At 39.7% G+C, this 15,819-nt stretch overlaps 1 protein-coding gene across 4 annotated transcripts in view; it reads right to left on the bottom strand.

Annotated features, from left to right (window-relative positions):
* The window catches only part of MCC (MCC regulator of WNT signaling pathway), a 202,635-nt gene that overhangs the window by 61,726 nt on the left and 125,090 nt on the right, over positions 1–15,819 (bottom strand). For all 4 annotated transcript variants that reach the window (XM_035099855.2, XM_035099856.2, XM_035099857.2 and 1 more), the window contains 2 exons: positions 11,150–11,263; positions 3,033–3,175 (listed from right to left, as the gene is read on the bottom strand). In XM_035099855.2, coding sequence (XP_034955746.1) covers positions 3,033–3,175; positions 11,150–11,263 — 257 coding nt within the window. The remainder of the gene's footprint in view (positions 1–3,032; positions 3,176–11,149; positions 11,264–15,819) is intronic.

Genomic DNA, 15,819 nt, shown 5'->3' with positions numbered 1-15,819 from the left:
CTATGTTAAAATTAGATCAAAGCAGTACTTGAAGGTTCTATGCGATACATGCTAAAGTAGGCAAGAAAACCAAGCCCCAAACAGCACAAATTAAAGTACAAGATAATGAAGACCTATAAACGTGAATTAATGTTCTATGAATAAGTTAATTATTAGGCACAACACAAGCCAACAATAATTAGCTTTAGACAAAAAACAATTACCATGCAGTCAAAGAGCTGTCTTTTTTTTGGTCAGAAGGCTAATTTGTTTGCTCATTTATGTCGACTCTCTGCAATTAGCTCTTCATTTTAAAACCTGAATTACCTCAGAGTTGTAAAGAGGATGGGCTTATCACAGTGCTAACACTTCACACACAAACTTTAGTGAGCTTCAATTGCTATTCTTCCATAAAGACCATATATTTATATTAAACACAACATGTGTTATATCACTTTCACAATGCAAACTTAGGTAGAGAACGACTTCAGTTCATTTCCTGAGTAGGAAAAGTATCTTATTTATATCAGCAGATGCTATTCTTTTTAGCCTAGAGGTTTTAAATCCAAAATATGAGGCAGTGTGAGCCATTATAAAAATTCCTCCTCCCCACCGCAGCTTGGTGAAAATTAATATTGCAAACCAATATTTGGTTAAGGCCAAACTTTCAAAACTGGCATGTGAATTAAACAAAAAATGCATGAAGGAGAAGAGGAGCTTGCCAATTACATTGTTGTTGCTCTTGTTATTTATTGCTTATTATATATATATATATTGTTACAAAGGACTCCTTGCCTTCCCAATGATGCAGTTGGCAAAACAGATTATTTTAATTGTTAATTTTTTTATTAATTTATGAATCATCTTCTACATGTGTGTCAAGGTGATTCATAAACATAATAAAGAACAGGTAAAAGTAGCTTTAAAAACAATACAAAAATAACTGAATGATATTTTGCTTTCCTCTGCCTTGTATATAATTTTAATGCAACTTACATATATTGGCCATTTTCTACTCTTTATGGGGGGGGGGTTTGCATTTAAAAATATTTTATTGTGTTCCATCCTGACAATTTGATTTAAGGTTAGGATATCAGTCTGATTCAGAGTCAACCCTGCAACAGAGTTGGCTTACAGTGTATACACCAATGACAAAGATATCTTGATATATGTTTGGACAGCCACTTGTGGTCCCTAAATGTAGGTGAACAACTTCTGCATCATGCCATACATCTCCCTCTTAGCCTTTAGGTGCCAGGAAAGCTTAGTTAGCTGTCCCTCTGGAGTACATATTCTGCTGGCATTTTGATCAAATCACAATGACCAAACCCTGCTTTAAATTACGCCAATGACTTATCCTGAAAGGTGAAGGTTGGAAAAAAAGGAAACAAACAGTGTATATGTAAGTTTGTCTTCATCAGTTTAGCATAGAGCAAGAAATTAGGCAAGCGGCACTTCTATTTCCCCATAGCTATCTTCGCTAAGGAATTCATCTGGGGTGTTGACAGGGTGTGTGCAAAGTAATTCTCTCATGGCTTCAAAACCCAATCTAGGCATTGGCTGCTTTCCAACATTTGCTCTGCTTTAATTAGTGCTGGTAAGGCACTTTGATATCCTCAGGTGTTAGGTCCTCTGTGAATACAAGGTTTGCTAGAATTATATTTATGCTAATGTTTTTGTCGCATCTACTCAAAAATATGCAGTTGTCATTTCCTGTCCCAAGGTGAGGGCATGTGCTAGTTCTCCATGCACTTCTGATCTACACTTGGCGTTGAATGGGCAGCATTCTCATCTCTCCTAAGACATCAATCTTCTATGTTAAGAGACCTCTCCTATGGAACATGAATAAAGTATAATGCTTTCTGGGTAGTGAAAATATATATGAGATATTACGCAAGTGTCATGAGCCAATTAGGAGCTATCTTGAAGCGAGACACCTACAAATTCATTAGTAATTAAGGGCTTTGCAGATAACTCATTTTGCTTATTTCAGACTTGAGATGTGATTTTTTTTCAGGTGCAAGATCTTCTGTTACTTCAGAAGTAAAGCATAAGCCACAACTGTAAGATCTAATATTGTTCTGTGGTAATTTCATAGAGCTGATCACGAATGGAAGAATATCTTCAACTTAGGAAGAAGCGTGAGGATCTAAAGCAGCCAATATGATAATGTTCGCAACAAAATTCCTTCAGCTCTAGATAGATTCCATAGATGAACTTCGTAGATAGTACTACCAGACATTCACAAATACCAAATGTATCTGAAAGAGACAGCATCACATTGAAGAGACATACAAGAATTCCCATAAAGAATCCAATAAAATCTGAACCTGAACACCAACTGGGCCCTACATTTATGCTCCAACCATCATCGTCGTCGTCATTTCCCCATAGACCGTTCAATGACATTTTCTTTACAAATTGTGTAAAGAAAAACAAAAGCCACTTTAGAAGTTTCATATATACAACCAACAAAACGCGAAGTTTAGTTTTCACAATAATGAGTTGTGGCCCATTGGTGTATCTCAAAAGGGAGGACTAGAGGTGTTTTGGCTGGAGATCTATTTACTTTGGGCAGCTCGGGGGAGAGAAGTATTACTACTCTGTCAATAGAGCGTGAGATTCAGGGTTGTGGGTTCGAGCCCCACATTGGGCAATAGGTTCCTGCATTGCAGGAGGTAGGGCTAGATCAGGCATCCCCAAACTTCGGCTCTCCAGATGCTTTGGACTACAATTCCCATCTTCCCCAACCACTGGTCCTGTTAGCTAGGGATCATGGGAGTTGTAGGCCAAACATCTGGAGGGCTGCAGTTTGGGGATGCCTGGGCTAGATGATCCTTCCAATTCTACAACTCTATGACTGGGCAAGTGTATGGGGAAGCAGCAGCATACAACTGTAAGGATTAAGGGATATAAAACAAGGAAGTTTCTAAGCAGGTACATGTGTGTGTATGCAACCTAATATGATTAGATGGGAACAAATATTTATCGAAGCTCAAGAGGCAGCTTTATGCTAGTGTTAGGCTGACACAATTGATAAGGGACCACTCTACCTTATAGTAGTTCCTTGAAGTCGGTCGATTTTCTTATTCAGTTCTGCGATAATGCTGTGGAGCTCTGTGATCCGTTCTTCGTAGCGAAGCGTCGTCCGCTCTTGCACATCTTCGTGCTCTCTCATTAGGTGGGACTGTTCACACTAATAAAACAGCAGCAGAATAAAGACATTCAGAGGAACAGCATGGACATAATGGGGAGCTATATGGAAATAGGATGCAAGAAAATGCTTCACGTAGGACTCAGCTACATTAGTAAAAGGAACAGAGATGTGAATGCGCTATAAACATGCAGCACCAGATGGCGCCAGAGAGCAGGAAATTTTAAAACACGATTTTCCATAGCATTTTTTTTCTTTTGTTATAACGATCTAATTTCTGACTTATTTATACTGTATGTGTTTTATCCACCTGCAGTCTCTCACAATCCCACACTTAGGAAATATAAATGTAAGTTTTGAATACGAAATTATAAAGAATAGATCATAATTTATAGTTTCTCAAAGGGAGATGTGGATATGAGATTATAAACTGTAAGCAACACTGCTTTTTGTATGGATTGTGTCCTTTGGTTGTTGCCAAGTTGGAGTAGGAGGCAGAAGAGTTGGCTGAAGAGGCAGCAGTAAATGAGAGATGGGAGTGGGTAAAGATTGAAATCTTCAAATTGTGTTCAGTTGGTGAATATGATTTTCTGTAAGTTCAACGGTAAAACTGTCTTTAAAATATGCTGTGAATCCCTTTTAATGTCATGTTTGACTTCTCTCGTTTAGCTTACACAAAGAAAACATGTCATGATGCACATTACTGTACCAAATTACTCTCTGGTGCCCATGAACCTGATCTCAGGGCCTAGCAAGCTGCAAGTTTCAGACATCCTTTGTCTTCGATCTGAAATAATATTTCAGACATGTCAGTGTGTGACAATTACTTTCTGTCAATAAATAAGAACTCTGCTTTACCAGATTTCATCTCTCAAAGTGGTGCGCTGAAGAGATGGCCATTGTTTATTTTGACTGAAGATATACAGACTGGTGCTAATGGACTTTAGCCACAGTAGCTATCCTGGTCTCTCTCAAATCAGTGGACAGCCAACATTTTTCAAAATAAACCTTATCTGATGACAGACACATACAATGAACACTACAGTACAAGAACAAGAGATGGCACCAAATCTTTGAAGAGGAAGAAGAGGAGGAGGAGGAGGAGGAGGAGGAGGAGGAGGAGGCGTGGAATATAAATGTATACGGTATATCCTGCTCCCATGGACCCATTAAAAAGAGGCTCACAGTCCTCTAGCATTTGGATCTAGTTCAAAATGGGCTTGATCCTGTTGGGCGTGTTCCTTCATCAGTTTTTCCTGCAATATATTAAGAAAACATCTTGCTGTCCATCCTTAACCTCTCCTCCTGCCTGCAATATTCCTCCAAATAATCATTGCTTCTTATCAGATATTTTTCTTCCCTCTTTTTCTTCTGTCTCTCTTCTTAGTAACTATGCAGGATATAATAAGGTCTCGTGACAATATGCGATGTTACACAGGATAATTTGGGGCCAAAACTTTCTTATGTTTATCCTAAATTTGTTATAGACTCTTTTATCCAATTAAGCATATGATGCACCTGGCTATGTCTGTCTTGTTCATCAGAATCCAGTCCCTCAGTGATATCGAAACGCATGAATGAGCGGCCTGCACTTCCTATGAACGTAAATCTGTCAACAGGGCAATATTTTTTGATATTGGGAGCCACTAACATACCCTCTTTAAGATTTAGCTGCATGACACATGCTTTGATATTAGGAAGATTTTAACCTTCCCAGTCTGGTTTTCAACCTCTATATTCTACTGGGTGTGCATGGTGTTAAATCTTCCACATCAGCCTTCCCCAAACTGGCTGTGCTGGCTGGGACTGAGGGAAGCTGCACTCCAAAAAATCTGGTATCAGGTTGGGGAAGGCAAAGTCACAATGACTTTTTTCTTGGTTTCAACTCCTAGTTCTTCCATAAAATTTTGTCAACAGTGCCGATACTCTTTCTACTGAGGTCGCCTGGGGCCTCAGTTCACAGTCACATTTTTTTTACTTTTTATACTCTTCCTTTTGGCAATCAGTCCACTTCTATTGGCCTGCAACATCACTGCTGTGTCAGGAAGCATTCTCTTTCTATGCCTTCCTCTCCTCTGTTCTTCATAGTATTTTCAATCGTTTAATAGTTATTTCTACTTAGCAACAGATGAGTCTGCAAGTTCTGGAAATGAGTAAATAAGCTGGTCACCTGAAGCACTCAAATTGCTCACCTTTTCCTCCTTTTTGTTAGTCTTCTTGCAAATGTACAATTTCTGTAAGTTTGACCACTGAAGCTAAATATCAGCATTTATTAACCTTGTTTGTTTTATATTGGGCATTCTCTATTTAGTGGCAATTAAAATGTTTGCCACTGCCAACATATACCTTCCAACTCCATATGTTAACTCCTTATATGATTCTTAGTAAACCTGACCAAATTGAGCAATGGTTCTATGGGAATAATAATAATAATAATAATAATAATAATAATAATAATAATAATAATAATAATTTATTATTGGCCAAGTACATTTTCCAACATACTTGGAATTTGTTTCAGCTACATTGCAATGTAAACATACACACACTGTTCCACTCACAATACAAATAAGCAAAGAAACCCACCCATAATTGACCTCCCCTTCAGCTACACATCTACAAATTTAACAATTTAATGGCACAAGGGAAAAAACTGTTCATGTGCCTGGCCAATTTTGTATATGAAGACCTGCAGCGACATCCAGATGGGAGTAAATCTAGCAGATGATGGCAGAGATATAAAGGAATAAGATATCAAATCAAATTATTTGTACAAATTTTTTTCCCTGGGTTTCTTTTTTTCCCCTTTCTGCATTCCTACCATGCATGCAAGAAGTCTCTATCAGGCTTCTCCATCTTTTTTACTGTTATAAATGATGCATGGTATCATGGGTATCTACACACACACACATATGTAGACTCTTTTAAAAATATGACAAAATATTTTAATATCACTGAAGTATTTAAAAATACACGTGGATCCAATAATAAACAAACAAAGATCTGTTTTCAATATGCTTGTCTATAAACTGATATCCTCCTCTCACTCTAATATAATTGGTAAGCAATATTTATGTTACATATGACAATCATAAATGAATGAAGTTTTGCTGCTCTTGCAGTTTGCTGCTACATTCAGTCTTGCAGTACAAAGCAGGCTATTGCTAAACTCTACAACACATTTTCCCACTCTTCATGGTTGTCTAATTTGTTTAAAGTGGAACTGCCCAACTGAATAAACTAAAAACTAGATATTTCCAGGCAAAGACATAAACCTGAGCTATACACTAGTATATTGGAGTGTATCTGTCTGCAATGCGCTAACACTGGTTTTCCAAATAATCTTTCATATATAAGCACACAGAACTCTGATTTACAATATTACCACAGAGATACTTAATTCATTTGGGGCACCAAGCCACAATTGAAACTATTGTATGGTCAATTACTTTTCTGTAGTATTTTTTTGTATCTGAACTTTTTAAATGGAAGATTTAGCTATCATAAGCAGCAGTGGTTCCAGAGAAGATGGAAGGTTTGGTTATTCTAGCCTAGCACCTTCCTCTTTGTGTTTATAATTACACGCTTCCATAGATTTCTCTTTAAATATCTGATAATCCTTCAACCACTACACTTTCACACATAGGTAATTTACAGTTTTACCATTTCAAAACTAAAGTCCCAGGTCTTCGTTTCAGTGGCCAATGTGTTGCAGTTAACAATATGAGGAAGGAAAGGCTATGTTGATTAGATTCAACGAATTCTTGCAAATGTAGAGTCCTTGCTTGGAACAGGGTAGAATAAAAATTATTTCCAGGCAAGAAATGAACAAACTTTAGTTTCTGGGATAGGGATAAGATGGGCTCGCAATGAAGGCAAGGTACTTAGAAAATCTCAAGCTAACAAAAAGACAAAGCAAAATATAAGGCAAGGAAAAGACAGCAGGCCTGGGATATTGGCACAACAGCAGGACCGCCTTGTCTTTTAATACACTTAAAGTTGCAATGCATTGAATGCAACACTGAATGCAGCTGTATTATTGTACTGAACTAGAAGGCCTAACCTTAACCCACAGAGCTGTGGTAGCATTTGCTCCACAGGCTGAGGCAGCTGCATAAAGCTGAAATCAAATCTTTTGAGCGATGAGAGATCCACGGCAGGTCAGGACAGTGCAAGTCATTACACGATTCAGCTGTATCCAGAAAACCATCCAATAGTTTCTACAGCTTGCATGGCATTTTAAGCCACGAAAGAAGATTTGGGACACTAACAGTTAATTCATTGTTGTTATCTGAAAGCTTGCACTTTCGTCATTTTTGACCGAGGGACCACTCAAAGCCTCACTGAGGCACAGTTTTTCTCTTGAAAGTACAGATGACGTACTGTTCAAAGGCAGATGAGAATGATTAAGAAACCTGATATGTGGATGTTGGGTCTGACAAAGAGAGCATTTCAAAGCAAAACTAGCGCCAAACCAAAACAATATGTCAAGAACCTAGGTCAGCTGGATAATCACTCCAAGCTATTTCCTCACTCTTGTGCCACAGCAGTGATGTTCCTGGGCAGTTATTTCCCAATATAACATTCCTGGACCTATACTTTCCAATACACGAAACTAGCTATTGCAACAATACCTTAGGACCACTGTTTCCGAAACTTGTATCTCCAGCTGATCCTATCATCCCTGACCATTGGACCTGCTAGCTAGTGATGATGGAAGTTGTAGTCCAAAAACAGCTGGAGACAACCCAAGTTTGGGAAACCCTGCCTTAGGATAAAAGTGCAACATCATACACCTTCTACTGTATCTATATCATCACAGTGTGTATAGCCACAACATGTCTAGTTGTTATTTCTTTTCTGGGAGAATTGGGTATCTCCAAAAATCTCCAGTTGTGTAATGCTTCCTGGCAAAATAGTCATTTGAATGCTGTTTTTGATCATGCATTGCCTAACTTTTCCAGCAGAGCTGTGAGGAACAAGCAACACCCCATTAGCATGGGATTCCCGGATGTCTATTATTTGGCAATTTGATGATCTTGACATGTTTGCTCACTTGATACTGTAGCTTCCATTGCTTATAAGCTCCTAAATTCCATTTTGTAAAGAGGTTGGTGCTATTATGTTTACACAGACAAGAAGCAAGTTTGTGAGTTCTGACCAGATTACAACTCAAAGCTACTTGGAATTCATAAAACTGAAATGTTGTTAAATTTGTTCCTTACTCAGCTCTGGTGTTGAACTAATTCCTGTTCAGCCTGACCCAGAAGTGATAATTTTATTTTCTCCTTGCTGTGAATGGGAGGCTCTGTTAGCAAATGCCTCTTTGACTGGTTTTTCACAAGCTCTTTCAGAAATTTACAAAGGTTGCACATAACACTGGGACAAACCATGGTTTAGCATGAATGAGAAGACTGACCTCTGCCCGGGTCCTGCTGCTGGCACACTACCCTAGGTTACCACATGGTTTGGTTTCAAGGGACATCTGAACCTAAGCTTGTGGTTTGTCTTCCTCCTGACAAGCCAAGGTCTTAGTTGTTCTTAGTTGACCATTTGTGGTTTGTCTGGGGTCCAAGAATAACACCAGAATAAACCATGGTAGCGCAAGCAAAACCAGGGGAGGAGTACAGAGGCCACAATCTTTTCTCCAGTAACCTGCATATTTGTTCATTCACTCTAAGCCATGATCTGCCTTAATGTTAAATGTGAACTGGGCCATTGTTTTGCCAACATTGGAGGAGACAGATAATTCTCTTTTTATTTCTAACCATGGAGCAGACTTTTGACTCACTTCCAGATGCCTATTTAAGACATGCTGTGCCAGAGCTGATCCAGGGCTAGGGAACATATGGCCAATACCATTTTAAATCGTCACAAAACAAAGGATCCTGACAGTATCAATGCAAAACTTGGATCCTGCTTGGTATTCCCATTTTCAGCAGGTGGGATAGGAATGCATCCATCTCAGTAACCTGCTATTTTGCCGTCATTACCTTCTCTTTAATATGAGTGTTGTTTTTAAAGGGTATCAGCTCATCCCCACCTTTTACAAGAGAAATTACGGTACCTAGATAATTTGTTACACACTTTGTGTGTACAGTGGTACCTCGGTTTATGAACACAATTGGTTCTGGAAGTCTGTTCATAAACTGAAGCGAACTTTCCCATTGAAAGTAATGGAAAGTGGATTAATTTGTTCCAGACGGGTCCGTGGAGTACTCAACCTGAAGCATACTTAACCTGAAGCATGGGTGTAATTGGTTCCGGAAGTCTGATCATAAACTGAAGCATTCATAAACTGAAGCGAACTTTCCCATTGAAAGTAATGGAAAGTGAATTAATCCGTTCCCGATGAGTCCGTGGCGTTCGTAAACCGAAAATTCGTAAACCGAGGTGTTCATAAACCGAGGTTCCACTGTAACCCTTTTCATGTGTGAAATCCTTTCCAGCAAAGTAACAAATTATCTAGGCAGGCTCTCTTGTAAAATGAGAAACGACAATCTTGAGTGGGTCAAGCAAGCCTTCAATAAGTTATTCCCCCATAGCTGATGTTTACTGTATTTTATTTTTGGGTGCACAAGCTGGACCTAAAAATGTAACAATGGAAATTAAGAAACCAGCCCTTGCCAGCAAATTAAAATCCAGTAATGGCTTGGAATGAGTGCTTTATTATGATGCAAATGAAGCCTGGTTAAAAAGCAGTACAAAAGGGCTAGCAAATCCTATGACAGATAATTTAACCCTGCACTCCTCTTCAAGTCTGCAAACCAACGATGCACAACAAATAAAAATCAGTGTTGCTAATGCAAGACACAAATATATTGAACTGTCTACTGGGTTTTTTTTTTTTGCTCATGGCACACATCCCTTTGTACTAAATTGTGCTCTTTTCACGGATGTAAAAAACGGTGGACCACATCTACAGGAAGTAAGCATACGATGCTTGAGTCAGAGCAAAAACATTGGGTGGTATTCATTGTAGCTCTAAGGACAAGCAGAAATACTTTGTGCTGAGGGAACAATATCCCCTCTCCTCTCCGCAACCTGTTTTTCTGGGGGTTCTCCTGACCCTCTGAAGCAGATTGGGGGGAGATGAAGGGAGAGATGGAAAAGCCCCATTGTGCTACTGGGAATCCTTGCACTGGGAATCCAAGCCCACTGTCTTTTCTCTCAGACTAGACTGTATGTCAGCAAAATAAATGTTTGTTTAACTGTTTCTGAGCACAACTTCATGCCGTTCATATTTATTTAGAAAACGTATACCCTGTTCTTCAAATGCGTTTGCATCACTTAGGATGGCTTACAACAAATAAAAACACAATGAAATAAGTAAGAGAGTTGAAAAACATTCAGAAATGAGAGTCTGCCACAAGAAGATATTCTGTCTAGTGAAAAAAAAAGGGTGGGGAGAACAGGAAAGCTTTAACCAGTTGTTGGAAAACAGTAAGATGGGACCAAATGAATCTCAGAGAGTAACATACTTCTCAACTTGGTCATGGTCAATGAGAAAGCCCATCTCTTGTCCCAGCCAACTGTGACTCAATCTATGATGGACACAGAAGAAGGGCCTCTCCAATAGAACTTTGGAAGCAGCAGGAAGATACAGGAGGAGACCAGCTCCTTGAGTATCCTGCAGCCAAGCCATTTAGGGTTTTAATGATAATCAACATTTAGGATTGTGCCCAGAAACAGGTTGGCAACCAGTTGGCAACCCTAACTAAGGCACGTCTTGCTGGGTCTTTTCAGGAATGGGTGCTGGTGGCACAGCAGCCTAAGCTGAGCAGAGTTACTCCTGGCCACGGTCTCTATCTGGGCATCCAGAGGCAAAGCCAAATCTAGGTGTTCCTTTCACCCACTCAACAGCCTCAAACAAACTACCAATTTTCACTGTGTTTGCCTGTTAAAGCCTCACTTATTTGACAGCTATCTTACAACAGTGCCTTTTATCTTTCTACCGATTAAATTGTTTGAAGCCTTGAGAGCAAATACCATTTCAGCGGCTGAACAATCACTTACCTGTGCCTTTGCCAATTTCTTTTCCAACGAATCCCTTTCTCGTTCGGTTTGCTGTAGGCGTTTGTTAAGTTCAACTATGTCTCCTTTCAGAGATGCCAGTGCTGCTAAGTGGAGCTGTTAACACAAAAACAAAATGCAGCTAAAATTAAACATAATCTACAAAATGCACCACTTCCTCATATTTATTCTGGAGCAGTATTGGTGATACAAGTGTCTGAAGCAGAGTGCGATGTTTCACACTTCAGAATTTGTAAATCAAAAAGTAGGACAGGCTATATATGCTTTCATTTGGCACATTTCCAGCTTTACTGCTGAATACATTTGCTTATCAGAACATACACCATAAAAAACTTAAATGCAATGGAGTTTAATATAATTGGAAGTTCCAGAGCATTACTCTTTTAGTGTGACTTTAAATGAAGAATTCTACATTACCGAAGACTTCATATACTTTGGTTCACTTTTACGTTATGTTAGTCTCCCAGCACAGTCTGAAGAGTTCTTCTTCAAAACCTCATCTTCAGCTGACACAACTAGAGCTAAACATATCAGACTGTTCTAACACATATTCTGCTTTCTCTCCCCCCCCTTTAAACCCTTTGCTTATGTAAGAATCTTTCAATCTCTTGTGCTTGCAAAAATTGAATAGTCACCTCAGTGTATCCTTGAATTATTACTTTTGGTTGCATGCTAAGAGTGCTACTTAAATGGTATGATATACATGTATAAATGTCTGGATAAAGCAGTTCTCCACAAAATTTGGAACAAAGCTATAATCGTAACCCTTATCCATCTACCTTGAATACCTAATGCTCTCTTAATCTGAACCTAACATACACATCACTTCCTATTTTTTAAAGGTTCTGTCGGAAGCATATCAACTCTGGCCTTTTTTATATAGCTTATTTCAAATTAATTCTGACTTTTCAGCATTCTGTTAGGATATGAGGTGCCTATGGTCAAAATGGTCAAAGGCCTGGAAACGATGCCTTATGAGGAACGGCTTAGGGAGCTGGGTATATTTAGCCTGGAGAAGAGAAGGTTAAGGGGTGATATGATAGCCATGTTCAAATATATGAAAGGATGTCATATGGAGGAGGGAGAAAGATTGTTTTCTGCTGCTCCAGAGAAGCAGACACGGAGCAATGGATTCAAACTTCAAGAAAGAAGATTCCACCTAAACATTAGGAAGAACTTCCTGACAGTAGGAGCTGTTCGGCAGTGGAATTTGCTACCAAGGAGTGTGGTGAAGTCTCCTTCTTTGGAGGTCTTTAAGCAGAGGCTTGACAGGCATATGTCAAGAATGCTTTGATGGTGTTTCCTGCTTGGCAGGGGGTTGGACTGGATGGCCCTTGTGGTCTCTTCCAACTCTATGATTCTATGATTCTATTCTACCCTTCAGTATATTCTTTTGCTAGCTGCAAGCATTTGCACAACACTCCATGCAGACTCAAAAGCAAAAGCCTTGCTCACGTCACACCAGCTTGACCAGACCACCAACCAGACATGGCCATCAGCTTGGGCTTGGTCAAGCACAATTACCATTTATAAGACTTAACTTATTCTTTACATGGTCAGCAGCAAAAATATTTCCTTAAAATATTTGGTATTTGGATGCACATGAGGATTATATGAACCAAAATACTATCTTAAGAGAAAAATAATATTAGTCATAGCACAGAGTTTTAGCTATAAACTTGCAATTTTGGTCAGTTTACAGATACAAAAAGTCGAGGGAAACACACATTTCCCTCCACAGCTTCAAAATTGCCAGGAATTTTATATCTCTAGAACAGACTCTTATACTAGAGCCCAAATTCCCAGCATGTTTAGTTCTCTCTCAGAGATGTCTACGTTGGCTTGGTCCTAATCCACACAATGGAAGGTGGCTGGATTCTGAAGGATGTGCTCTATGGGGAGCTGGCTTCAGGTACCAGGCCTGTTGGGAGACCAACTCTGCATTACAAAGATGTCTGTAAACGTGGCATGAAGGCTGGCAACATAAACCCCGTGGTGTGGGAATCCCTTGCAGATGACAGCAGCCCCTGGAGACAGCCAGGTTGTATATCCACAGCAGTGACCAGATGAGAAATGACAGCTGGGAGGAGCACAACTGGATGCCTTAATCTGCCCCAGCTGCACCAAAACATGTCTCTCCCGTATCGGTCTCTACACGCGCTGCAATCTTCCAACGGTTAGCTTCACCCCCAAAAGGTATACTCCTCCATCGTCTCTCCCGAAACAGATGGATGCCAACAAGTACAGGCTCTACTGATATTGTCCACATGTAAAAATAGATACCTCAATCTGAAAGCTCCCAAACAGAAGCCATACACGTTTTATCTGAGAGGAATTGTGTCCCATCAGACACAGAAGAGCTCTTTCTGGCTAGCTAGTAATAAAACTAAACTAGAGGTTGCATGACTTGCACGAAGCTGCTACAATTAGCTTTTACTGAGCTGCGTTTTCACGCTATGCCCTCCGCCATCCTAGACGGACAATTTAACAGGGTACCATATGAAGACAGGCTCTGCATATGTGGGCATCCGCAGGTGGAAGACACATTGCGCTATTTACTATATTGCCCATTATACATTGGACTCAGGAGGTGGTTTCTCACCTTACCGTCCGTACTGTACAGGAAACATGTCTCTCCCTGGCAAATGTAAGCACTCATAAAGTCGTCCTTTTTGCTTTGGCGGCCAAAACGATTAGAAAGGAGACCCTGAACAACATTGCAGTGTAAGTGAGTCACAGAGATCTACGGTAAATAGAGACCATTATTTGTGGCACGACACCCCTTTTGCTTGTATTCATTTTTGATTCAGAATTGTCATGGCCAATGGTTAGTACAATAAAGTTATTTGGATTGGATTGGACTAGCTAGTAGTCTTGTATACCTCTAATCCAGTTTATTACCACATAAAGGCTCTGCTACTCATAAGATATATTTTTTTCATCAGATCTACCTGTCTCATCTGATATTATTCATCCATTGTGCCTGTTCACATTGCCGGCATAGTCTCTGTAGGCGCACAGTTCCCATTTACTCATTGCATGCTGCTCCTGAATCAGACTCTAGCTATATAAATGGCCCAGATTTGACCGATGTGCCAGTTTCACCTATCCATCGGCAGAGGTTCTAACAAAATATAACGAAAAGTACTAGGTCTCCCGGAAGACACACAAACTTTTAAACTGTGGGGCAGAAGAGTAAGAATAACCTGTGCTCCTTTTGCCCTGGAATATGTACAACTCAGAGCTGGCATCACAACCAATACCACCACACAGTGGTACCTTGGTTTGCATACGTCTTGGTTTGCATACATTTTGGATTATAAACACGTAAAATCCGGAAGTGCGTGTCCTGGTTTGCAACTTTTTTTTTTTTTTTTGGATTACATCCCATTTTTTTGGATTATGAACAATTTTGTTTTTTGGAGGCCCCATTGGCGAAGCGCGCCTTGGGTTACAACCTGTTTTGGTTTACAGAACTTTATAAACTGTTGTTACTGAGCATATTTTTTAAAGATGTGGAGTTGCCGATGAGAAAAGCCCCCCCCCCCTAGTCGGACGGAAGGAGTCCTGGACGCGTTCGGAGGATTTATGAGCTGTGACGCACTTTGAATTGGAGCAGCGACCTGAAGCTAAGTTCAGCTATAGGGCAAGGAGATCCATTAATTTACCAAGAGTTTATGGTTTGATGTTTGGGTCTTCTGCCTGGAAAAGCTGTAAATTTTATAAAGATCGTTAATCTTCATGGCTATGAGAGAAAACGAAAGTGATTTGAGCTTTTTAAGATGGCGCTGCTTCGACGCAACAGGGAGCTCCAGACTAAGAAGATTTATGGGGAGGCTGGACTGATTAACCCACACAGGAGAAAGAACATTTGTGAAACCTTGTTTGATATTTATCTCAGCAGCTGGGAAACAATCGGTTGAAAGTGGAAAACATCTATGTGACTGTAAGGGGAAGATCTGGATTATTATGAACTTGGAGGACGATTTGAACTTTAGAAAAAAGACGGCAGTGGACGGCTGCGAGGAATCCCCAATTTCTTGAAGCATGGGAACCCAAATAAAAAATTCTCTAGACGATTTGGCATAACATTCGGTTTGATTGATATATATATGTGTATAATCTGAAATAATGAATGTGATATAATTGGTTTTAATTGGAAAATTAATAAAAATATATTTTTTTAAAAAAACAACAACCTGTTTTGGTTTACAAACAGGCCTCCGGCGCGGATTAGGGTTGTATACCAAGGGAGCCAGTGTGGTGTAGTGGTTAAGAGTGGTAGACTCGTAATCTGGGGAACCGGGTTCACGTCTCCGCTCCTCCACATGCAGCTGCTGGGTGACCTTGGGCTAGTCACACTTCTCTGAAGTCTCTCAGCCCTACTCACCTCACAGAGTGTTTGTTGTGGGAGAGGAAGGGAAAGGAGATTGTTAGCCGCTTTGAGACTCTTTCGGGTAGTGATAAAGCGGGATATCAAATCCAAACTCTTCTACCACTGTATATTTATTATAGCTATGTTTCTACAAGAATGACAAAGGAATTACAAAGAGGAAAATATAAAATAATCCAATTCTTCTCTTTGTATTCATGAACTAAATCTAAAACCATTTTCTCTCAGGAAACAACATTTACTGGATAGTATAAAATGG

The sequence above is a fragment of the Zootoca vivipara genome, chromosome 11 (assembly GCF_963506605.1).
Source record: "Zootoca vivipara chromosome 11, rZooViv1.1, whole genome shotgun sequence".
Classification (NCBI taxonomy): domain Eukaryota; kingdom Metazoa; phylum Chordata; class Lepidosauria; order Squamata; family Lacertidae; genus Zootoca; species Zootoca vivipara.
Note: the sequence above shows the minus strand (reverse complement) of the source record. Positions and strands in the feature narration are given on the sequence as shown.